General features: G+C 46.4%; 1 protein-coding gene across 1 annotated transcript in view; it reads left to right on the top strand.

Annotated features, from left to right (window-relative positions):
- The first annotated feature begins 319 nt into the window (after window positions 1-319).
- Window positions 320-24,716, top strand: part of PKLR (pyruvate kinase L/R) — an 85,931-nt gene continuing 61,534 nt past the window's right edge. Inside the window, exon 1 of the mRNA XM_069769291.1 lies at window positions 320-389. Coding sequence (XP_069625392.1) covers window positions 335-389 — 55 coding nt within the window. The 5' untranslated portion in view covers window positions 320-334. The remainder of the gene's footprint in view (window positions 390-24,716) is intronic.

The raw sequence follows: 24,716 nt of genomic DNA, 5'->3' as shown, positions 1-24,716 counted from the left end.
CGAGAGCTGCGATAGGTGGTACCGTAGAAGACCGCTGTCACCCCGAGGATCCATTGACAGGGCTGGAGCGATACCATCTGCGGTAATCGCTCAGGCACGCGATGAGCCTCCACTGTCATGTGCCCACCCTCGGCTGCCGACAGGGGATACCCACCCTCATGTCCTCAGGCTACCGGCGAACAACAAAGCACCACTACAACAGGAGCCTGAGGAGTCACTCTCGCCCAGGCACACGGCTGTCTACAAGTCTACAACCATGTGCTGGTCATTGGCTACCTGCCAGGGAACCCCATCTCTACCTCTCTGGGCTTCCTGCCAACAAGTCATCGCTACGATGGGAGTCGGAGTCCCTTCGCCATCGGGAGACACTCAGCCTGCGTCAGACAGCTGTAAGTGTTCTGAACTGAGCGAGCACCACACCATACGCAATGCAGGAGAAGGTGAATTAGCATCCACTATCAGGGTGCTATTCCACCAGCTGACTCGCCCTGCCAGATCAACTGACGCAAGGACAACCCAATCAGCTAGCCTTCACAAAGATGCATTTTTTTGCGGAATTAGCCCCCTAGGTACACACGTAGATTTAGAGATAAAACAGAAAACATGGGATAACAATTACGTGGATATATGGTCGCTATTAGCAGCAGACCAACAGTTCGTAGATAAAGAGAGGAGGACAGGATACGAAAGAAACAGACTAAAAAAAGCCCAAAGAATGAACAACTGGCTTCAGGCCTTCACAGTCCTAGGCTGCATTATGGGCCAAAAACACCCGGAACGCTGTTCCGAGCTATTAATCTACAAGGACCTAGTGTATAGCTCATAAAAGTCTCACGGCGGGTCAGCATGGAGGCGGTACGACGAAGAATTCCGCAGGCGGCTGGCCTTGCAACCCGATCTAGGCTGGGGCGTAAAAGCGACGGATGTTTAGTTATGATTTATGCTATCCCAAAAACAGCCCCCTTTTCGTCGTCGGCCACTAATTACCCAGCCACCGCAGGCCAAAATTCAGTGGTCGTACGGAGACCAGGGGCCTGCTTGCTGTATAATGTGGGATACTACCGCTTCCACGGAGCCTGTAAATATAAGCACGACTGCTCCGCCTGCGGAGGCGGACACCCTGCAGCAAGGTGTACACCCTGTATACAAACGAACCCAGGTGCATAATAGATACCATTGAGTGGGGGTACTAAGTAGTAGCCCAACACATGAAGAGCGTTTCAGACTCCATAGATACTATAGGACTCAGGAGCAAAATAGAGGAGTGACTCGAATCATAATACGAGGGGCGATCCAAAAGTAATGATAATCGGTTATTTCTATTGCACACAGAAATTAAAATAAAATGTTTTCTTCTCTCTTAGGTACCCACTAGTCCAGGAAATTAAAATCACTTAAATAGACCACGATTCCCGGGAGCTACATTCATTTGAATCAGAGGCGTAGCTAGAGATTTTGCCGCCCGGGGCTGTTCCCGAGTTTGGCGCCCCCCCCCGGCTCAATACACACAAAGGTTACCAAAAATGGTTTTCCTGTTTTGTAGAACTTAAACTGGGCCTAATGGTGTCACCCCCACATGCCACACCTGTGACTTAATACCACCACACCATGACCAGGCCACATAGTGACCGAATAATACTACATACAAGGGACAAATACCACCGCACCATTTCCAGACCACATATTACCGCCACATAGTGACTGAATACTACAATACTGATCAGTAATAAAAAAAAAAACCACAATACTATCACCATAAGTGCCAGTATTCACAGGAGATCTGTACTTAGTATGCAGTGTCTGTGTAGAGGTAATACAGAGATCACTGGTGACATTATACACAGGACCTCTATATAGTATACAGTGTATAGTGTCAGTGTATAGGTAAAACTGACTCACCAGTGACGTCTCTAGGTGAAGTCCTTCATCTTTCATCCAGCACAGACCGCCATCATTCCTTCCAGCCAGGACTCGTTTCTGCAGGAAATAACATAGTTATCTCGAGCTCCGCTTGCAGAACACATTACTTAATCTTTCACAACTTCTACATTACATCACATGAAGAAAAAAAGGTGATATAGTGTCACTCTGCACAGTAACAGGACCCCCCCCCCCCCCCATTTAAAACAGTATACTCAAAAAATAAAATAAATACATCACTGCAGTAATAATATCCCTTAATTAGCCCCTATGGTAACACTATTCCCCACCCTGGCCCCGTTTATCTCATTCCTGGCTCCAGCCATATGTTCTCGCATCCTGCCCTCATGAGTATCCATTCTACCCCATATGATCTCCCCATCCTGCCCCACCAGCCTCCATCGTATCCGTCCTGCCCCATGATCCAATCCTGCCCCGTGTCTCCAATCATGCCCCGTATCTACATTCTGCCCATGCCTCAAGTCCTGCCCCCAGTGTGTCCAGCATATTACCCCCATGTTGTCCAGCAATCTGCCCCAGTGTGTCCAGCATATTACCCCCATGTTGTCCAGCAATCTGCCCCAGTGTGTACAGCAATCTGCCCCAGTATGTCCAGAACTGCCCCCAGTGTGTCCAGCAATCTGCCCCAGTGTCCAGCAGTCTGCCCCAGTGTGTCCAGCATATTACCCCCAGTGTCCAGCATTGCCCCAGTGTGTCCAGCATATTACCCCCAGTGTGTCCAGCAATCTGCCCCAGTGTCCAGCATTGCCCCAGTGTGTCCAGAAGTCTGCCCCAGGGTCTCCAGCATTGCCTCAATGTGTCCAGAAATCTGCCCCAGGGTCTCCAGTATTGCCCCAGTGTGTCCAGCAATCTGCCCCATGGTCTCCTGTATTGCCCCAGTGTGTCCAGCATTCTGCCCCATGGTCTCCAGTATTGCCCCGGTGTGTCCAGCAATCTGCCCCATGGTCTCCAGTATTGCCCCAGTATGTCCAGAAGTCTGCCCCAGGGTCTCCAGCATTGCCTCAATGTGTCCTGAAATCTGCCCCATGGTCTCCAGTATTCAGTGTGTCCAGCAATCTGCCCCATAGTCTCCTGTATTGCCCCAGTGTGTCCAGCATTCTGCCCCATGTTCTCCAGTATTGCCCCAGTGTGTCCAGCATTCTGCCCCATGGTCTCCAGTATTGCCCCAGTGTGTCCAGCAATCTGCCCCATGGTCTCCAGTATTGCCCCAGTATGTCCAGAAGTCTGCCCCAGGGTCTCCAGCATTGCCTCAATGTGTCCTGAAATCTGCCCCATGGTCTCCAGTATTCAGTGTGTCCAGCAATCTGCCCCATAGTCTCCTGTACTGCCCCAGTGTGTCCAGCATTCTGCCCCATGTTTTCCAGTATTGCCCCAGTGTGTCCAGCAATCTGCCCCATAGTCTCCTGTATTGCCCCAGTGTGTCCAGCAATCTGCCCCATGGTCTCCTGTATTGCCCCAGTGTGTCCAGCAATCTGCCCCATGGTCTCCTGTATTGCCCCAGTGTGTCCAGCATTCTGCCACATGGTCTCCTGTATTGCCCCAGTGTGTCCAGCATTCTGCCCCATGGTCTCCAGTATTGCCCCAGTGTGTCCAGCAATCTGCCCCATAGTCTCCTGTATTGCCCCAGTGTGTCCAGCAATCTGCCCCATGGTCTCCTGTATTGCCCCAGTGTGTCCAGCAATCTGCCCCATAGTCTTCTGTACTGCCCCAGTGTGGCCAGCATTCTGCCCCATGGTCTCCAGTACTGCCACAGTGTGTCCAGCAATCTGCCCCATGGTCTCCAGTATTGCCCCAGTGTGTCCAGCATTGCCCCAGCCCCAGACAGTCAGACATAAAGAAAAAAAAAAAAAAAAAGTAAAATCCTCACCTCTCCCGTTCCTAGCGCAGGTCCGGTGCAGTCAGTCAGCGTCTCTCCAGCTCTGCGACGCTCAGGACAGAGAGGCAGAGCGGCGCGCACAGTAGTGACGTCATCGCGCCCTCTGCCCTGAGACGTCGCAGAGTCAGAGGACGCTGAAGCCGCAGGAACCAGGAAAGGTGAGTATTAGAGCGGGGCGCGGGGGCGGGGCCCGGTGGTGGTGGGGAGGTGGCCCTGGTCGTGGCGGCAGACGGCGCCGCCCGAAGATTTAAAGGGGCGTCTTTTTTTTTTTTTTTCTCTTCTTCTTCTCCTGCAGCGCCGGCCGCCCCCCGCATTGTGCCGCCCGGGGCGGACCGCCCCCCCCCCCCGCTCCCCTTCCTACGCCACTGATTTGAATATGAACTGCCGAGGAGTGAACATCAAAATGGAAAAAAACGAGCTCAGAGCTGTCATCAAATACCTCTGCTTGAAAAAAAATGACTACCAAAGACATACACAGCGACTTGGTGGAAATATTGGGGGACTCTTCTCCTCCATATTCCACAGTTGCACGCTGGGCCAAGGAATTTAAGCTGGGAAGAACATCGACGGAAGATGAACATCGTGAAGGACGCCCATCCACGTCCCTCAATGAAGAAAACGTGAAAAAAGTTGAAGAAGTTGTATTGACAGATCGAAGAGTGACTATCAGGCATGTAGCTGAGGTCACAGGGATCTCATATGGCAGTATTCAACGAATCATTGCAAAAGAATTGCATATGAGAAAGGTCTCCGCGCGTTGGGTGCCAAAAATGTTAACCGACAAGCAAAAGAAGAAACGAGTTGACATTTCAATAGCAAATCTCGAAAAGTTCCAAGCAGACAAGGAAAATTTTTTGTCACGTTTTTTGACCATGGACAAGACCTGGATCCACCACTTTGATCCCGAAACTAAACAACAATCGATGACGTGGAAACGAGCCGACGAACCGACGCCGAAGAAATTCAAAGTGTCAAGCTCAGCAGGGAAGGTTATGGCGTCCGTTTTTTGGGACGCTGAAGGAATTATTATGGTGGACTATTTGGAGAAGGGAGCCACTATTACGGGCTCCTACTACGCAGAACAAATAAGAAGATTGTGGGAGGCTATAAAGGAGAAAAGGAGCAGCAAACTGCGGGCTGGAGTGCTGTTTCACCAAGATAACGCGCCGGCTCACAAAGCTGCAGTTGCCATGGCTACCATTCAAGAAGCGGGCTTTGAACGGGTGGAACACCCCCCCTATTGGCCAGATCTAGCCCCCAGTAACTTCTTTCTCTTTCCTCGGCTCAAAGAACACCTCGGGGCAAGAAATTTGATGACAATAGCGACGTGATAACCGCTGTTGGGGATTTTTTTGAGGGTCAAGATCAAGAATTTTTTCTAAGGGAATTCTAAATTTAGAAAAGAGATGGACTAAATGTATAGACTTGTTAGGAGACTATGTAAAAAAATTTAAAAAAAAATTGACAATATTCATTGTGTTTAGTATTGATTATCATTACTTTTGGATCGCCCCTCGTATATAGAAAAAAGTACAAATTTATTTAAACAAATATTTTTTTAAAAAGACATAAGATATGATAAGGTTTCAGGATATGCAGTATATGGTAATGTGCACACAGCAGGCCAATAACAAAGTTTTAACAGTAGTTATATATCAAGATATAATTATACATATAACTTCAGCCCTTTAAGAGCAACATAAATAGTGCAGCGGATACATATAAAAATAAGTGCATGTCATGCAGTAATATAGATCCCAGCCTTAATAACCACAGCACAATATTATGTCATAGCAGATATGTATAAAACGCTGACACAGGGGTTAAATTTTATGGTTGTGGCTATAGTTTGTAAACAGCGGCAAGAGAGGCAGGTAAATTCCAATATATAGCTGGATACAGCCCAGGTGGGCGTAAACTCAATCCACGCTGTACTATGCTACAGGGCTCTATATAATAAATAGTGCGTGTAAGTTGACATATAGAGAGCGCTTACAACAATATCCACATCGCCAGTGAAATATGCTTATAATTATGGCTGTAATCTGCGAGGAGCGGCAAGAGTAACAAGTAAGATCCGGCACAAAGCCAGGTGCAGCCCAAATGGGAAAAAAAAAAAAAAGACACACTATGCCATGCTATGAAGTGCTGCGGAGCAGATATGAAAAAATAACACAAGGCACGTACTGAGATAGTATCCGCAATGCTTACCGCTGTGTGCACAGACCCTCTCTGGATGGTGAGAAGCCCGACGCGCGTTTCGTGTCCACGCTGGACACTTCTTCAGGGGGTATACTGAATCAGTATGGACAAGGACCTTAAGTAGTCATGGAGACGCAGCATGTGACACATCACAAGGTCTAAATAGATCAATAGGAAAGCGGCATGAGCGGCGCGTGCGTGGTGCGTACCCCAGGTCCCGGCATGGTAAATACCGGGCGTCACGCGTCACAGCGCATGCGCAGGGAAAAGAGGTCCCTGGGCACGCGCAGGAGGCTAGAGAGACGCCAGGAACCATGCTGGATCCGGGGACAACATCGCGCACGCCGACAGCCGCACAGAGATATATAATCAGGTGATGCATACGATACTGATACGTCTATAATAGTAAAGATCAAACATATGTACTGTATATATTACATTATAAGGACACAGTAAACAAGCGGCAGTCACAATTACAGATATTAACAAAACATTTAAAGCAGTGTTGCATCCGAGCCGCCAGTAAAGCGCTGTGATTGTCCATTGTATATTATCGTTTGAAATGACATGCCAAATATCTGGAATGTTTGCGCAGTCTCCATGATGTGATGATAGAGGGAAATTCCGGAAGTGGAGCTTGACCATACATACTTAACACTAAATAGAACAAAAATAAAAATAATTAAAAACAAGCGAAAAAGTACACCATCGGGAGGGACTAATTGAGCATAAAATGGGCCAATGAGTAGTCGATGTGGGACACATATTTATAAAAATGAGGCAAAACTAAGAGACTCATTTAGATCCTTTGGGGTCATGGTGTGAAGTATTACAATCCATCTGGATTCTTTTTGTGCCAGTATCTTTTTATAATTCCCACCGCGGATCCCAAGTTGGATGGCCTCAATCCCTATCACTTTAAATGTAGTTGGGTCACAATTGTGATAGGCCTTAAAGTGGCGAGGGATGGATTTAAGTTCAGCATAATCAACCACTGTCTTGGCCGCGCAAATGTCCCGCACATACTCACGTACCCTAATACGCAGTTCTCTTGAGGTGAGACCAACGTATATCATGGAGCACCTGCATGTAGCGTAGTATATTACATTGGCGCTACTACATGATATACGCTATCGTATTTGAAATTGCCTCAAGCTGTCAGATGATTGAAAGGTAGAGCAGCGCAGTGTTGTGAATTCTGCTCTTGGGCTCCCTCCGGTGGTTATGAGTGGTAGTGCTGCGGTAGTTGGATCGCAGCATTTATCAGGTGTATCCATTTTTTGCAATCTGGGCTGGGCTATTTAAGCCCTGCTTTATCCTTTAGTCAGTGCCAGTTGTCCATTGTTTTTGGAGGATTCACATCCATACCTGGTCTCTCCTGGTCTGCTGTTCATTTCTTCAAAGATAAGTTCTGGCCTTGTTTTTGCTGTCCACCTGCTGTGGACCATATAGTTCTGTGTATTTTCATGTTTTGTTTTGTCCAGCTTTGTCTGTGAAGGATTTTTTGCAGCCAAGCTGTGTCTCTGGAGATTCAGATATACCCTCCACATCTTTAGTTAGGTGGTGGAGTTTTTGTATTTTCTGTGGTGGATATTTTCTAGCGTTTTTATACTGACCGCATAGTACTCTGTTCTATTCTTTGTTTTTAGCTAGTATGGCCTCCTATGCTAAATTCTGATTTCATGTCTGCGTATGTTATTTTCCTCTCCTCTCACAGTCAATATTTATGGGGGGCTATCTATCCTTTGGGGATTTTCTCTGAGGCAAGATAGGTTTCCTATTTTGATTTTTTCCAATGATTGGGAGTCGGTGACCCCTCCTCAAGGGGGGGTACTGTTGTGAATTCTGTTGTCGGGCTCCCTCCTGTGGTCATGAATGGTACTTCGGCTGGTTCTGTCCATGGACTTCCTCTGGTGGGTGTTTCTGAGTTTCCTTTCACAGGTGACGAGGTTAATTCGTTAGCTGCTGCTCTATTTAACTCCACTTAGATCTTTGCTCCAGGCCACCTGTCAATGTTCCAGTATTGGTCTAGTTCACTCCTGGATCGTTCTTGTGACCTGTCTTCCCATCAGAAGCTAAGTTACAGCTTGTATTTCTTTGGTTTGCTATTTTTCTGTCCAGCTTGCTATTTAATTTGTTGTCTTGCTTGCTGGAAGCTCTGGGACACAGAGGGAGCGCCTCCGCACCGTGAGTCGGTGCGGAGGGTCTTTTTGCGCCCTCTGCGTGGTCTTTTTGTAGGTTTTTGTGCTGACCGCAAAGCAACCTTTCCTATCCTCGGTCTGTTTAGTAAGTCGGGCCTCACTTTGCTTAATCTATTTCATCTCTGTTTTTTGTATTTTCATCTTTACTCACAGTCATTATATGTGGGGGGCTGCCTTTTCCTTTGGGGAATTTCTCTGAGGCAAGGTAGGCTTTATTTTCCTATCTTCAGGGCTAGCTAGTTTCTTAGGCTGTGCCGAGTTGCATAGGCAGCGTTAGGCTCAATCCACGGCTATTTCTAGTGTGGTTGATAGGTATAGGGATTGCGGTCAGCAGAGTTCCCACGTCCCAGAGCTCGTCCTTATTATCAGTAACTATCAGGTCATTCTGTGTGCTCTTAACCACCAGGTCCATTGTTGTCCTGACCACCAGGTCATAACACTAATTTATCCTTTGGGGATTTTCTCTGAGGCAAGATAGTTTTCCTGCTTCTGTCTTTAGGGGTAGTTAGCTCTTAGGCTGTGACGAGATGCATAGGGAGAGTTAGGAGCATTCCACGGCTGCTTCTAGTGATGTGTTGAGCTTAGGGACTGCGGTCAGTACAGTTACCACTTCCTTCAGAGCTCGTTCCATGTTGCTCTTAGACCACCGCATCATAACAGTACAAGTGGCCAAAAATGAATTAAATGCAGCTCAAAAGAAGGAAAAGAAAGTTCTGAACTATTTTTTTTTTCTGTGCTCTAGTTTGTCTCTTTTTTTTTCCTCTTGATATCTGGGTGGTTCAGGATATAGGCTCTGGCATGGATGTTCAGGGTTTGTTTTCTCGTGTGGATCAACTTGCTGCAAGAGTACAGAATATCCAAGATTATGTTGTCCTGACTCCGGCTTTAGAGCCTAGAATTCCTACTCCTGATTTTTTTTTGGGGGGACAGATCCAAGTTTTTGAACTTTAAAAATAACTGCAAATTGTTTTTTGCTTTGAAACCCCGTTCTTCTGGTGATCCCATTCAGCAAGTAAAGATCATCATATCCTTGCTGCGTGGTGACCCTCAAGACTGGGCTTTTTCTCTTGAAACAGGGGATCCGGCATTATTGAATGTAGACGCATTTTTTCAAGCGCTCGGATTATTGTATGACGAACCTAATTCTGTGGATCATGCAGAAAAAACCCTGTTGGCCTTGTGTCAAGGTCAGGAAGCGGCAGAATTATACTGCCAGAAATTTAGAAAATGGTCTGTGCTCACTAAATAGAATGTTAAGGCTGATGCCCTCTCTAGGAGTTCTTCGCCTGATTCTCCTGGAGTCCTTGAGCCGGTTGGCATTCTTAAGGAAGGGGTGATTCTTTCTGCCATCTCTCCTGATTTGCGGCGGGTGCTTCAGGAATTTCAGGCTGATAGGCCTGACCGCTGTCCTGTAGGGAAGCTGTTTGTTCCTGATAGATGGACAAGTAAGGTAATTTCTGAGGTTCATTGTTCAGTGTTGGCTGGTCATCCTGGGATTTTTGGTACCAGAGATTTGGTTGCTAGGTCCTTTTGGTGGCCGTCGTTGTCGCGCGATGTCCGTGCTTTTGTGCAATCCTGTAGGACTTGCGCCCGAGCCAAGCCTTGCTGTTCCCGCGCTAGTGGGTTGCTTTTGCCTTTGCCGGTCCCTGAGAGGCCCTGGACGCATATTTCCATGGATTTTATTTCGGATCTTCCTGTTTCCCAGAAGATGTCTGTTATCTGGGTTGTTTGTGACCGGTTCTCTAAAATGGTCCATCTGGTACCTTTGCCTAAGTTGCCTTCCTCCTCAGATCTGGTTCCATTGTTTTTTCAGCATGTGGTTCGTTTGCATGGCATTCCGGAGAATATTGTGTCTGACAGAGGTTCTCAGTTTGGCTCTAGATTTTGGCGGTCCTTTTGTGCTAGGATGGGCATTGATTTGTCCTTTTCTTCGGCGTTTCATCCTCAGACTAATGGCCAAACTGAGCGAACTAATCAGACCTTGGAGACCTATTTGAGATGCTTTGTGTCTGCTGATCAGGATGATTGGGTGTCTTTCTTGCCTTTGGCCGAGTTTGCCCTTAATAATCGGGCTAGTTCGGCTACTTTGGTTTCTCCTTTCTTTTGTAATTTTGGTTTTCATCCTCGCTTTCCTTCTGGGCAGGTTGAGCCTTCTGATTGTCCTGGTGTTGATTCTGTGGTGGACAGGCTGCAGCAGATTTGGACTCATGTGGTGGACAATTTGACGTTGTCTCAGGAGAGGGCTCAGCGTTTTGCTAACTGCCGTCGGTGTGTTGGATCCCCGGCTTCGTGTGGGGGATTTGGTTTGGTTGTCTTCTCGTCATGTTCCTATGAAGGTTTCGTCCCCTAAGTTTAAGCCTCGGTTTATTGGTCCTTATAAAATTTCTGAAATTATTAATCCGGTGTCGTTTCGTTTGGCTCTTCCAGCCTCTTTTGCCATTCATAATGTTTTCCATAGATATTTGTTGCGGAGATATGTGGTGCCCTTTGTTCCCTCGGTTGACCCTCCTGCCCCGGTGTTGGTTGAGGGAGAGTTGGAATATGAGGTTGAGAAGATTTTGGATTCTCGTTTTTTGAGGCGGAGGCTTCAGTATCTTGTCAAGTGGAGGGGTTATGGCCAGGAGGATAATTCTTGGGTTGTTGCCTCCGATGTCCATGCCGCCGATTTGGTTCGTGCTTTTCATTTGGCTCATCCTGATCGGCCTGGGGGCTCTGGTGAGGGTTCGGTGACCCCTCCTCAAGGGGGGGGGGGGTACTGTTGTGAATTCCGCTCTTGGGCTCCCTCCGGTGGTCGTAAGTGGCACTTTTGTGAGTTCTGCTCTTGGGCTCCCTCTTGTGGTTTCAAGTGGTATGGCTGCTCCTTGGAGTTAGCTGTCATCAGCTGCCTTCACTTATCTTCTCTTCTGCTCGGCTATTTAGGTCTGGCTGTTCCTTCAGCTAGTGCCACTTGTAAATGGTTTCTGGTTGGATTCACATCTCTTTGGATTTCCCTGTTTTCCTGACCAGTTCAGCAAAGCTAAGTTCTTACTTGCTCTGTTCTGTTCACTGATTGTGGACTTATCCGTTCAGTGCTTTCTATGTTTGTCCAGCTTATCAGTATGAATTAATTCTGTCTTGCTGGAAGTTCTGGGAAGCAGATTTACCCTCCACACCTTTAGTCAGGTGTGGAGATTTTTAGTAAACTCTGCGTGGATTTTTGTAGTGTTTTATACTGACCGCACAGTATTCCATCCTGTCCTATCTATCAAGCTAGACTGGCATCCTGTGCTCATCCTGGTTTCATTCTGTGTATGTCTTTTCCCTCTCCACTCACAGTCATTATTTGTGGGGGGCTAATCTATCCTTTGGGGATTTTCTCTGAGGCAAGATAGTTTTCCTGCTTCTGTCTTTAGGGGTAGTTAGCTCTTAGGCTGTGACGAGATGCATAGGGAGAGTTAGGAGCATTCCACGGCTGCTTCTAGTGTTGTGTTGAGCTTAGGGACTGCGGTCAGTACAGTTACCACTTCCTTAAGAGCTCATTCCATGTTGCTCCTAGACCACCGCATCATAACATACCTCCTTTTCTCTCGAACTTCAGCGTATTTTGGTCTCTGCTCTAGAAAGGAATCTAATTACAAAGGAAGTTCTTGAGGGTTTAACGGTTAGATCGCCTAAGACACCTACCTTCTATCTTCTTCCGAAAGTTCACAAGGATGCCCTTAACCCCCCGGGACGTCCTATCGTGTCAGGGATTGAAGGTCTTTGTGACCCAATCTGTAAATTTATAGATTACTACCTTAAACCACTTGTAGAACTTTTGCCATCATTGATTCGCAACACGACGGACGTTCTGGCGCGGGTTGATGGCATCCTTGTGGACGCATAAACGCTGCTGGTCACTGCAGACATCGAATCCTTGTATACTTGCATCGATCATAATGACGGTTTGGATGCGGTCCGCCTCTTCCTGGGGACTTCCGACCTGGACGGCGAAATGGTGGAATTTATCCTCGAGCTCCTGCGCTTTGTCCTTACCCACAACTTTTTTGTTTTCAAAGATCATTTTTATCTACAGAAGCGTGGCACGGCCATGGGCGCGGCCTGTGCGCCTTCGTATGCTAATCTCTTCTTGGGAGCGTGGGAGAGATCTTTATTTGGCGACGGAGGCGCGCAGGCCGCTACCCATGTGCTGTGCTGGCTTCGTTTTATAGATGATGTTTTATTTTTGTGGGACGGGACATAGCAGGAGCTCGGGGAATTCATGTCTGTTTTGAATAGTAATTCACAGAATATCAAGTTCAATAATACTACTGTCGACTTTCTGGACGTCTCGCTTACGATCGATACTGATAGATCTGTACAGACCGACGTCTACAGAAAACCGACATCAGTTAACTCACTTATTCATGCTAGTTCTTCACATAACCTTGCTACCATTAGTGCCGTCCCGGTCGGTCAATTTCTCAGGATGAGGCGGATCTGCTCCACTAATGATCGATTTGAAAGAAAAGCAGCAGATCTCAAAATCCGCTTTCAGAACCGCGGCTACAGTAATAGATGCATAAAGAAGGGTTACGATAGGGCAAGAAAGACCCCACGCAGCGACTTATTATACCCTCGTGAAGATAGAATTAAGATTGATAACCAAAAAATTTGCTTTATTTCAACATTCAACCACTAGTGGAATAATATGCGAAATATTCTAACGAAACATTGGGCTGTCTTGAGTGCAGAGCCCTCCCTAGGTCCATTCATTGGCAGCTTTCCCTCCATGACGTCAAGAAGATCTAAAAATCTAAATGATCTACTTGTTAATAGTCACTACATTCCAAAAGTGGTGAATCCATTCAACTCAAAGGGACCTACCCCTGGGTGCTTCTCATGCGGCCACTGTCTTGCCTGCACAAATGTCCTGCGCTGCTCTACCTTTCAATCATGTGATGGCTTGAGGCAATTTCAAATACGACAGCGTATATCATGTAGTAGCGCCAATGTAATATTCTACGCTACATGCGGGTGTTCCATGATATACGTTGGCCTCACCTCAAGAGAACTGCGTATTAGGGTACGTGAACATGTGCGGGACATTTGCGCAGCCAAGACAGTGGTTGATTATGCTGAACTTAAATCCATCCCTCGCCACTTTAAGGCCTATCACAATTGTGACCCAACTACATTTAAAGTGAGAGGGATTGAGGCCATCCATCTTGGGATCTGCGGTGGGAATTATAAAAAGATACTGGCCCAAAAAGAATCCAGATGGATTGTAATACTTGACACCATGACCCCAAAGGGTCTAAATGAGTCTCTTAGTTTTGCCTCATTTTTATAAATATGTGTCCCACATCGACTACTCATTGGCCCATTTTATGCTCAATTAGTCCCTCCCGATGGTGTACTTTTTCGCTTGTTTTTAATTATTTTTATTTTTGTTCTATTTAGTGATAAGTATGTATGGTCAAGCTCCACTTCCGGAATTTCCCTCTATCATCACATCATGGAGACTGCGCAAACATTCCAGATATTTGGCATGTCATTTCAAACGATAATATACAATGGACAATCACAGCGCTTTACTGGCAGCTCGGATGCAACACTGCTTTAAATGTTTTGTTAATATCTGTAATTGTGACTGCTGCTTGTTTACTGTGTCCTTATAATGTAATATATACAGTACATATGTTTGATCTTTACTATTATAGACGTATCAGTATCGTATGCATCACCTGATTATATATCTCTGTGCGGCTGTGCGCGTGCGCGCTGTTGTCCCCGGATCCAGCATGGTTCCTGGCGTCTCTCTAGCCTCCTGCGCGTGCCCAGGGTCCTCTTTTCCCTGCGCACGCGCTGTGACGCGTGACGCCCGGTATTTACCATGCCGGGACCTGGGGTACGCACCACGCACGCGCCGCTCATGCCGCTTTCCTATTGGTCTATTTAGACCTTGTGATGTGTCACATGCTGCGTCTCCATGACTACTTAAGGTCCTTGTCCATACTGATTCAGTATACCCCCTGAAGAAGTGTCCAGCGTGGACACGAAACGCGCATCGGGCTTCTCACCATCCAGAGAGGGTCTGTGCACACAGCGGTAAGCATTGCGGATACTGTCTCAGTACGCGCCTTGTGTTATTTTTTCATATCTGCTCCGCAGCACTTCATAGCATGGCATAGTGTGTCTTTTTTTTGCCCATTTGGGCTGCACCTGGCTTTGTGCCGGATCTTACTTGTTACTCTTGCCGCTCCTGGCAGATTACAGCCATAACTATAAGCATATTTCACTGGCGATGTGGATATTGTTGTAAGCGCTCTCTATTTGTCAACTTACACGCACTATTTATTATATAGAGCCCTGTAGCATAGTACAGCGTGGATTGAGTTTACGCCCACCTGGGCTGTATCCAGCTATATATTGGAATTTACCTGCCTCTCTTGCCGCTGTTTACAAACTATAGCCACAACCATAAAATTTAACCCCTGTGTCAGCGTTTTATACATAACTGCTATGACATAATATTGTGCTGTGGTTATTAAGGCTGGGATCTATATTACTGCATGACATGCACTTATTTTTATATTTATCCGCCGCACTATTTATGTTGCTCTTAAAGGGCTGCAGCAAGGTGTACACGCCTAGCACCTTCAAGGCATAACCCCGGTGAACGTAACCGCAATGGGCCCCTGGCTAAGCCTCTACCCCAATAAAGAGGCGGCACAGTACCTTGATCACGGCTTCAAATTCGGTTTCTTTATCCCCTTTAATTTTAGTCACACTCCAACATCGGCGAATAATCTGAAATCCGCTTATGAATTTGTGACGCCCCAGGGTCCTGGTTGTCACAGTGGCATTGCTTTCCTCAAGGGAGAGTGATGTCATGCTTGGAAGCGATGGAGGATTCCTTTTTGACAGGTAATCAGAACATACAAACCCGTTCTGACTCCAGGCCAGAAGGGGGAGCTCTACACCTGACTTCAAGGGACCTGATTTCTCTGGTCGGGAGGAGGAGTTAGTTGCTAGGCAGTTGCTAAGCAGTTGGGAAGATTAAACAGTTGGTGCCAGACAGCAGACTTGAGCAGTCTGAGGCAGAAGGACGGGTGAGGGGCCGTACAGCCTGAGGTGCTGTAGCTCCCAGATAGCGAGATACAGAAGGAATAACAGCTTGTAGCAAACGTGCCAGAGAGCGAAGCACAGGAGAGTGACAACAGGGGAGAATAGCTGGGAGTGGGCTACATCCCTGATTGAGTGCAGATACCGGTAACCAGAAATCCGAGGTTGTGTCATACTCTAGGAGGCACAGCAAAAACCGGTAGGACAGCTGAACTACACGTAACCTGTCCACCCTAACACCCAGGAGACACAGTGACACATAGAGCCTGGGTCATGATAGAGATCCTGTAAAAAGGCTTGAGTGACCTGTCATATGGTTTGTGTCCCACTTCAATAAAGGACAGAGATAACAGAGGACTTTGCTACAAAGCCATAGACAGTAAGGGACTATAACAATACAGCGCTAGAAGGAAGGCTTTTAACTCCACCTGATAAAGCTGGACTCTGAACTTGACTCCAAGCCAGCCGGACCCTGCCTGTACCTGTGATCTGGTGCCCTGGACTGTGGCTACCTGCTACCATCAGTAAATCAGGTAAAAAGACTGCACAACTGTGTCCTTCGTTCTGTCCTGCACCACTCACCATCCTCCATCTATTCACCGGGAGCCCTGGGGACCTACTTCACCTGTGGGACATTATATCATCCGGCTGCCATAACATCATCCCAGAGGATCCCTTTAAGCAGCGTCGGTCACCCCTAACCGAATACCACAGGTGGCGTCACCAACTTTTATTATTCAACTAATCCCTTTAAAGACCGTCCCTTTCACTTGGGCGCCCAGGACCACGAACCGGTTCGTTGCCGCCGTGACCACCCCTTTAATTGCGACCGGATCGGTACCGAGTACCCCACGGCCCTGGCGGGCGACTCAACTTCCCTGAAAAAAAATCGAAAAAGAGGTAGAACTAGGCAGGATGGCGGGCCCATTTACATCGCTGCCGTTCAGTAATTTCAGAATCTCACCCTTAGGCATCGTCCTTAAAAAAGAACCAGGAAAATATCGGTTAATACATCACCTTTCATACCCCAAAGGCAATTCGGTTAATGACAGAATACTCCCAGGAGAAGCGTCCTTAACCTACGCTTCATTTGACAGGGCAGTCAAACTCGTACGGACAGCTGGGCCCGGTGCCCTGCTGTCAAAATCGGACATAGGCCAGCCTCACACTAGCGAGTTTTACGGACGTAAGAGCGCAGAACCTACGTCCGTAAAACTCGCATAAAATACGGCACAATTATTCTCTATGCCCCTTCTCCTATCTGCCGTATTTTACTGATCCGTATTATACGGCTTTCTACGGCCGTAGAAAATCGCAGCATGCTGCGTTTGTCACCGTATTGCGCAAATAAAACGTCAATGAAAGTCTATGGAAGCCCCAAAAATACGGATTACACACGGACCAGCAGTGTGACTTGCGAGAAATACGCAGTGGTGTTAGAGAGAAAAGCCGGCAATTCAGTGCGGTGTACAGTAAAATCACACTGACAGCTTACAGTAGAATAGGTAGAATAAATGTGTACACATAGAATAGGTATATATATATATATATGTCAGTGAGACACATATATGTATATATATTAATATTTCATCCAGCGCGATATAGCAGAAAGCCGGTAATTCAATTACCGGCTTTTGCTTTCTCCTTCCTAAAACCCGACATGATATGAGACATGATTACATACAGTAAACATCTCATATCAGCATTTTTTTTGCATATTCCACACTACTAATGTCATTAGTGTGTCTATGCAAAATTTGGCCGTTCTAGCTAGTAAATTAAAGGGTTAAATGGCGGAAAAAATTGGCGTGGGCTCCCGCACAATTTTCTCCGCCAGAGTAGTAAAGCCAGTGACTGAGGGCAGATATTAATAGCCTGGAGAGGGTCCATGGTTATTGGCCCCCCCTGGCTAAAAACATCTGCCCCCAGCCACCCCAGAAAAGGCACATCTGGAAGATGCGCCTATTCTGGCACTTGGCCACTCTCTTCCCATTCCCGTGTAGCGGTGGGATATGGGGTAATGAAGGGTTAATGTCACCTTGCTATTGTAAGGTGACATTAAGCCAAATTAATAATGGAGAGGCGTCAATTCTGACACCTATCCATTATTAATCCAATACTAGTAAAGGGTTAAAAAATAACACACACACATTATTAAAAATTAATTTAATGAAAAAATCACAAAGGTTGTTGTATTAATTTATTCTACTCTCAATCCACTCACTGAAGACCCTCGATCTGTAAAGAAAAAAAAAAAAATAAACCAACAATATACATACCTTCCGAGGATCTGTCACGTCCAACGATGTAAATCCATCTGAAGGGGTTAAAATATTTTGCAGCCACGAGCTTTGCTAATGCAACTGCTCATGTCTGCAAAACCCCGGAGAATGTAGATAAACACTAGTGACCCAGTGCCACTGGAAGCCATGCATGCCCAAGCCATCACACTGCCTCTGCCGCGTTTTACAGATGATATGGTATGCTTTCGATCATGAGCTGTACCACGCCTTCGCCATACTTTTCTCTTTCCATCATTCTGGTAGAGTTTGATCTTGGTTTCATCTGTCCATAGAATTTTCTTCCAGAACTGTGCTGGCTTTTTTAGATTTTTTTTAGCAAATTCCAGTCTAGCCTTTTTATTCTTGATGCTTATGAGTGGCTTGCACCGTGCAGTGAACCCTCTGTATTTACTTTCATGCAGTCTTCTCTTTATGGTAGATTTGGATATTGATACGCCTACCTTCTGGAGAGTGTTGTTCACTTGGTTGGCTGTTGTGAAGGGGTTTCTCTTCACCATGGAGAATATTCTGCGATCATCCACCACTGATGTCTTCCGTGGGCACCCAAGTCTTTTTGCATTGATGAGTTCACCAGAGCTTTCTTTCTTTCTCAGGATGTACCAAATTGTAGATTTTGCCACTCCTAATATTGTAGCAATTGCTCGGATGTTTTTTTTTTCTGTTTTCGCAGCTTAAGGATGGCTTTTTTCACCTACATGGAGAGCTCCTTTGACCGCATGTTTACTTCACAGCAAAACCTTCCAAATGCAAGCACCACACCTCAAATCAACTCCAGGCCTTTTATCTGCTTAATTGAGAATGACATAACAAAGGGATTCCCCACACCTGTCTATGAAATAGCCTTGGAGTCAATTGTCCAATTACTTTTGGTCCCTTTAAAAACAGGGTGGCACATGTTAAGGAACTGAAACTCCTAAACCTTTCATCCAATTTTAATGTGCATACCCTCACATGAAAGCTGAAAGTCTGACCTTCAACTGCATCTGAACTGTTTTGTTTAAAATTCATTGTGGTAATGTCTATAACCAAAATTAGAAAAATGTTGTCTCTGTCCAAATATATATGGACCTAACTGTATGTTTTTTTTTTTTTTAACACATGGATCCCTTGTATAGCCGTATGTCGGTTTTGCAAGCCTGCGATAAGAACACGCAGTACGGATGATATACGGATTACATACGGAGGATGCCATGCGCAAAAAACGCTGACACACCCTGCCTACGGAGGAGCTACGGACCACTATTTTGGGGACTTTTCAGCGTATTACGGCCGTAAAAAACGGACCGTATTTTCATACGCTGAGTGTGAAGCCGGCCATAGAGTCATCATTTTGTCTATTACCTGTTCACCACGAGTGTTTCCACCTTTTAGGTTGTGAGGTGGACCAGCTCTTTTACTTTGATATGTGCCTACCGATGGGCTGCTCCATCTCCTGTCACTATTTCGAGCTTTTCAGTAATTTCCTGGACTGGGTAGTATGTTACGAAACTGACAGCAATTTGACGGTTCATTATCTTGACAAAAATTTAAGTTTCTAACTAGTGATGAGCGAACGTGCTCGCCACTATTCGTTACTCGCCCGAGTATCGGGCTACTCGGCGAGCAGCTAGCATTTCCGGGATTATTCGGCAGTAACTGCAGTCTCCACCCAACAGTTTTGGCGGACTTTAGAGACCCAATCACGGTTCAGGGATTGTCTGCCAGGCCATGAAATGCCGCAGCCATCTTTGTTATGACCGTGCAGTGATTGGCTTGGTCGCACAGCATTATCCCGAGTATAAGAGACCTGACGCCGCCCTGCTCGCCGCATTCTGTTCCTGTTTCAGCGAGAATAGGGAGAGCTGCTGCCGAAATAGGGTCAGAATCGTGGTTTTAGAGTTAGTGTAGGTCTGCAACTCTTACATCCACAATTCCTGAGAAACTAACAGTCCTTTTTAGGGATAATACATGGGTCCCGATATTGCAGAATTGGCAGGCAGGGAACAGCATATCCACATCAATGCAAGGCCTGCAGGCACTGTATGTGCGTCCATTGGTCCCACTGTATCCTTCCCAAAGCTCCATAACTGCCTGCTGCTGCAGCTTATTTACTATCTATGTACCTTATTTTTTTTCCCCAAACATAACCCCCCCCCCAAAAAAAAAAAATAAATATACAATACAATCTGTTCTGTGTGACTGAGGCCTGTTGAAAAATTATAGTTTGTCAGGCATATGTGGCATAGTTGTGTGTGCTACCCTTGTGCCCCATTTTTTTTGTGTGTGTTTGAAAAAGTCCTCATATATCTGCGTGCTCCAAGTTTGGTCATTGGAGGCCGGCGTATTTTTTTTTTTGGCTGTATGATACTCAAATTCTATACAGTACTATTTAGCCTAAAAACAAATTGAAAGGCCACAGATTTGCCAGTGTGGTATTTCTGTTAGGCTGCCGTCACACTATCAGTATTTGGTCAGTATTTTACATCAGTATTTCTCAGCCAAAATCAGGAGTGGGTGATAAATGCAGAAGTGGTGCATATGTTTCTATTATACTTTTTCTCTATTTGTTCCACTCCTGGTTTTGGCTTACAAATACTGAGGTAAAATACTGACCAAATACTGCTTGTGTGACGGCAACCTTACAGCCGTCATATATCTCTGTGTGATGCTCTAAGTTTTGGCATTGGAGGCCGGTGTACTTATTTTTTGGCTGTGTGATACTCAAATTCTATACAGCGCTATTTTACATAAATTAACTTTAAAAAAAAAAGAAAAAAAATGGAATACAGTCATGGCCAAAATTTTTGAGAATGCCAGTGTGGTATTTCTGTTACAGCCGTCATATATCTCTGCTCCAAGTTTTGGCATTGGAGGCCGGTGTACTTATTTTTGGGCTGTGAGATACTCAAATCCTATACAGCGCTATTTTGCATAAATTAACTTTTAAAAAAAAAGAAAAAAAAATGGAATACAGTCATGGCCAAAATTTTTGAGAATGACACCAAAATTATATTATATTATCATGATCTGCGGCCCTCTGGTTTTTATTAGTGTTTGTCTGATGTTTATATCACATACAGAAATATAATTGCAATCATATTATGAGTACCAATAGGTTATATTGACAGTTAGAATGAGTTAATGCAGCAAGTCAATATTTGAGGTGCTGACCCTTCTTCTTCAAGACCTCTGCAATTCTCCCTGACATGCTCTCAATCAACTTCTGGACCAAATCCTGACTGATAGCAGTCCATTCTTGCATAATCAATGCTTGCATTTTGCCAGAATTTGTTGGTTTTTGTTTGTCCACCCGTCTCTTGATGATTGACCACAAGTTCTCAATGGGATTAAGATCTGGGGAGTTTCCAGGCCATGGACCCAAAATCTCTATGTTTTGTTCCATGAGCCATTTAGTTATCACCTTTGCTTTATGGCAAGGTGCTCCATCATGCTGGAAAAGGCATTGTTGGGCGCCAAACTGCTCTTGGACGGTTGGGAGAAGTTGCTCTTGGAGGACATTCTGGTACCATTCTTTATTCATGGCTGTGTTTTTAGGCAAGACTGTGAGTGAGCCGATTCCCTTGGCTGAGAAGCAACCCCACACATGAATGGTTTCAGGATGCTTTACAGTTGGCATGAGACAAGACTGGTGGTAGCGCTCACCTCTTCTTCTCCGAATAAGCTGTTTTCCAGATGTCCCAAACAATCGAAAAGGGGATTCATCAGAGAAAATGACTTTGCCCCAGTCCTCAGCAGTCCACTCCCTGTACCTTTTGCAGAATATCAGTCGGTCCCTGATGTTTTTTCTGGAGAGAAGTGGCTTCTTTGCTGCCCTCCTTGAAACCAGGCCTTGCTCAAAGAGTCTCCGCCTCACAGTGCATGCAGAAGCACTCACACCAGCCTGCTGCCATTCCTGAGCAAGCTCGGCACTGCTGGTAGTCCGATCCCGCAGCTGAAACAGTTTTAAGATACGGTCCTGGCGCTTGCTGGTCTTTCTTGGGCGCCCTAGAGCCTTTTTGACAACAATGGAAGCTCTCTCCTTGAAGTTCTTGATGATGCGATAGATTGTTGACTGAGGTGCAATCTTTGTAGCTGCGATACTCTTCCCTGTTAGGCCATTTTCGTACAGTGCAATGATGGCTGCACGTGTTTCTTTAGAGATAACCATGGTTAACTGAAGAAAAACAATGATATCAAGCACCAGCCTCCTTTTAAAGTGTGCAGTGATGTCATTCTTACTTAATCATGACTGATTGATCGCCAGCCCTGTCCTCATCAACACCCACACCTGTGTTAATGGATCAATCACTAAAACGATGTTAGCTGCTCCTTTTAAGGCAGGACTGCAATGATGTTGAAATGTGTTTTCGGGGTTAAAGTTCATTTTCTGGGCAAATATTGACTTTGCAAGTACAGTAATTGCTGTTAAGCTGATCACTCTGACATTCAGGACTATATGCAAATTGCCATTAGAAAAAATGAAGCAGTAGACTTTGGAAAAATTAATATTTGTCTCATTCTCAAAATTTTTGTCCATGACTGTACAGTCTGTTAGGTCAGGCTGAGACCTGCCTGGTGTTTGGGTTTGAAAAATCGTAGATTTGCAGGCATAATGCAAATATTATTTAGCTAATAATAAAGACATTTGTGTTGCGCATTTGAAATAGTGCAGTAGTCCATTTAAAATGGGCAAGGCAAGGGGCAAGGAACGGGGAAGTGGACGTGATGGTGCATCCAGAGGACGAGGCCGTGGGCAAGGTGAAAGTGGGCAACAAAGACCCACATCTTCTCGCTCGACCTTCCTGTCCCAGTTTCTAGGGGACCGCAGCACACCACTATTGAAGCCAGAGCAGTGTGAAACGGTTGTTGGTTGGATAGCGGAGAATGCTTCCAGTCACTTAGCCACCACCACCACCTTGTCTTCCACACGGTCAAGTCTGAGTAGCCATGAGTGTGGCCAGCAGGATATTCCTCACCCTGATCCTCCTTCCTCCCACCATGCAGAGTACCCTGAGACAACTGATCCCACACTTGGACACTCTGAACAGCTGTTCAGTTTTCCATTTCAAGATTCAGAAATCTCTGCCGGTCAACTTGAAGTGGGGAAAGATGAGATCGCATGTAGAGCTGCCCTAAGCTTTGACCAGCCCCGGTCACACGAAGGCAATGGTGGGAAAGTGTCACAAGCAGCGTCGGACTGGAGTAGCTTGGGCCCACCAGAGAACATCATTCTAAGGGCACACCATGCTTAAAGGTACCGTCACACTAAGCGACGCTGCAGCGATACCGACAACGATGTCGATCGCTGCAGCGTCGCTGTGTGGTCGCTGGAGAGCTGTCACACAGACATTTCTCCAGCGACCAACGATCCCGAAGTCCCCGGGTAACCAGGGTAAATATCGGGTTACTAAGCGCAGGGCCGCGCTTAGTAACCCTATCTTTACCCTGGTTACCGTTGTAAATGTAAAAAAACAAACACTACATACTTACATTCCCAGTGTCTGGTCATGTCCCTCGCCGTCAGCTTCCCGCACTGACTGAGTGCCGGCCGTAAAGTACAGCGGTGATGTCACCGCTGTGCTGTGCTTTACGGCTGGCCGGCGCTCACCAGTCAATGCGGGAAGCTGAAGGCGAGGACATGACCAGACACCGGGAATGTAAGTATGTAGTGTTTTTTTTTTTTTACATTTACAACGGTAACCAGGGTAAACATCGGGTTACTAAGCGCGGCCCTGCGCTTAGTAACCCGATATTTACCCTGGTTACCAGTGAAGACATCGCTGAATCGGCGTCACACACGCCGATTCAGCGATGTCAGCGGGAGATCCAGCGACAAAATAAAGTGCTGGACTTTCCCCAGCGACCAACGATCTCCCAGCAGGGGCCTGATCGTTGGTCGCTGTCACACATAACGATTTCGTTAACGATATCATTGCTACGTCACAAAAAGCAACGATATCGTTATGTGTGATGGTACCTTAAGGGGTACTAGCTGCAGAGTCTTCCCTTAGCTTCCATCTAGTCAAGCACCCTTATCTGCAGCAGATAATTATGGGTAAACAAGACAAGTGCTGCCGAACACAATGATATTCTATAAAAACAAAGATTTTATTATTTAGACATGTGCCACATACACACAAGTCACACCCTAGACACAGGATACATACACGTGATACACACCAGTCACACACTAAACACAGGATAGGGGCACATACGGCAGCAGCAGCTCAGTATTGGGGTATCTGGGGCAGTAATAGGGACACATACGGCAGCAGCGGCTCAGTATTGGGGTATCTGGGGCAGTAATAGGGACACATACGGTAGCAGTGGCTCAGTATTGGGGTATCAGGGGCAGTAATAGGGACACATACGGCAGCAGCGGCTCAGTATTGGGGTATCTGGGGCAGTAATAGGGACACATACGGCAGCAGTGGTTCAGTATTGGGGTATCAGGAGCAGTAATAGGGGCACATACGGCAGCAGCGGCTCAGTATTGTGGTATGAGGTGTAGGAATAAGGACACATACGGCAGCAGCAGCTCAGTATTGGGGTATCTGGGGCAGTAATAGGGATACATACGGCAGCAGCGGCTCAGTATTGGGGTATCGGGCAGTAATAGGGACACATACGGCAGCAGCGGCTCAGTATTGGGGTATCTGGGGCAGTAATAGGGACACATACGGTAGCAGTGGCTCAGTATTGGGGTATCAGGGGCAGTAATAGGGACACATACGGCAGCAGCGGCTCAGTATTGAGGTATCAGGAGCAGTAATAGGGACACACACGGCAGCAGCGGCTCAGTATTGGGGTATCAGGAGCAGTAATAGAGACACATACGGCAGCAGCGGCTCAGTATTGTGGTATCTGGGGCAGTAATAGGGACACATACGGTAGCAGTGGCTCAGTATTGGGGTATCTGGGGCAGTAATAGGGACACATACGGTAGCAGTGGCTCAGTATTGGAGTATCTGGGGCAGTAATAGGGACACATACGGCAGCAGCGGCTCAGTATTGGGGTATCTGGGGCAGTAATAGGGACACATACGGTAGCAGTGGCTCAGTATTGGGATATCAGGTCCAGTAATAGGGACACATATGGTAGCAGTGGCTCAGTATTGGGGTATCAGG

The sequence above is a fragment of the Ranitomeya imitator genome, chromosome 1, assembly GCF_032444005.1.
Source record: "Ranitomeya imitator isolate aRanImi1 chromosome 1, aRanImi1.pri, whole genome shotgun sequence".
Classification (NCBI taxonomy): Eukaryota; Metazoa; Chordata; class Amphibia; order Anura; family Dendrobatidae; genus Ranitomeya; species Ranitomeya imitator.
This window is presented reverse-complemented; position numbering and strand designations above follow the sequence as displayed.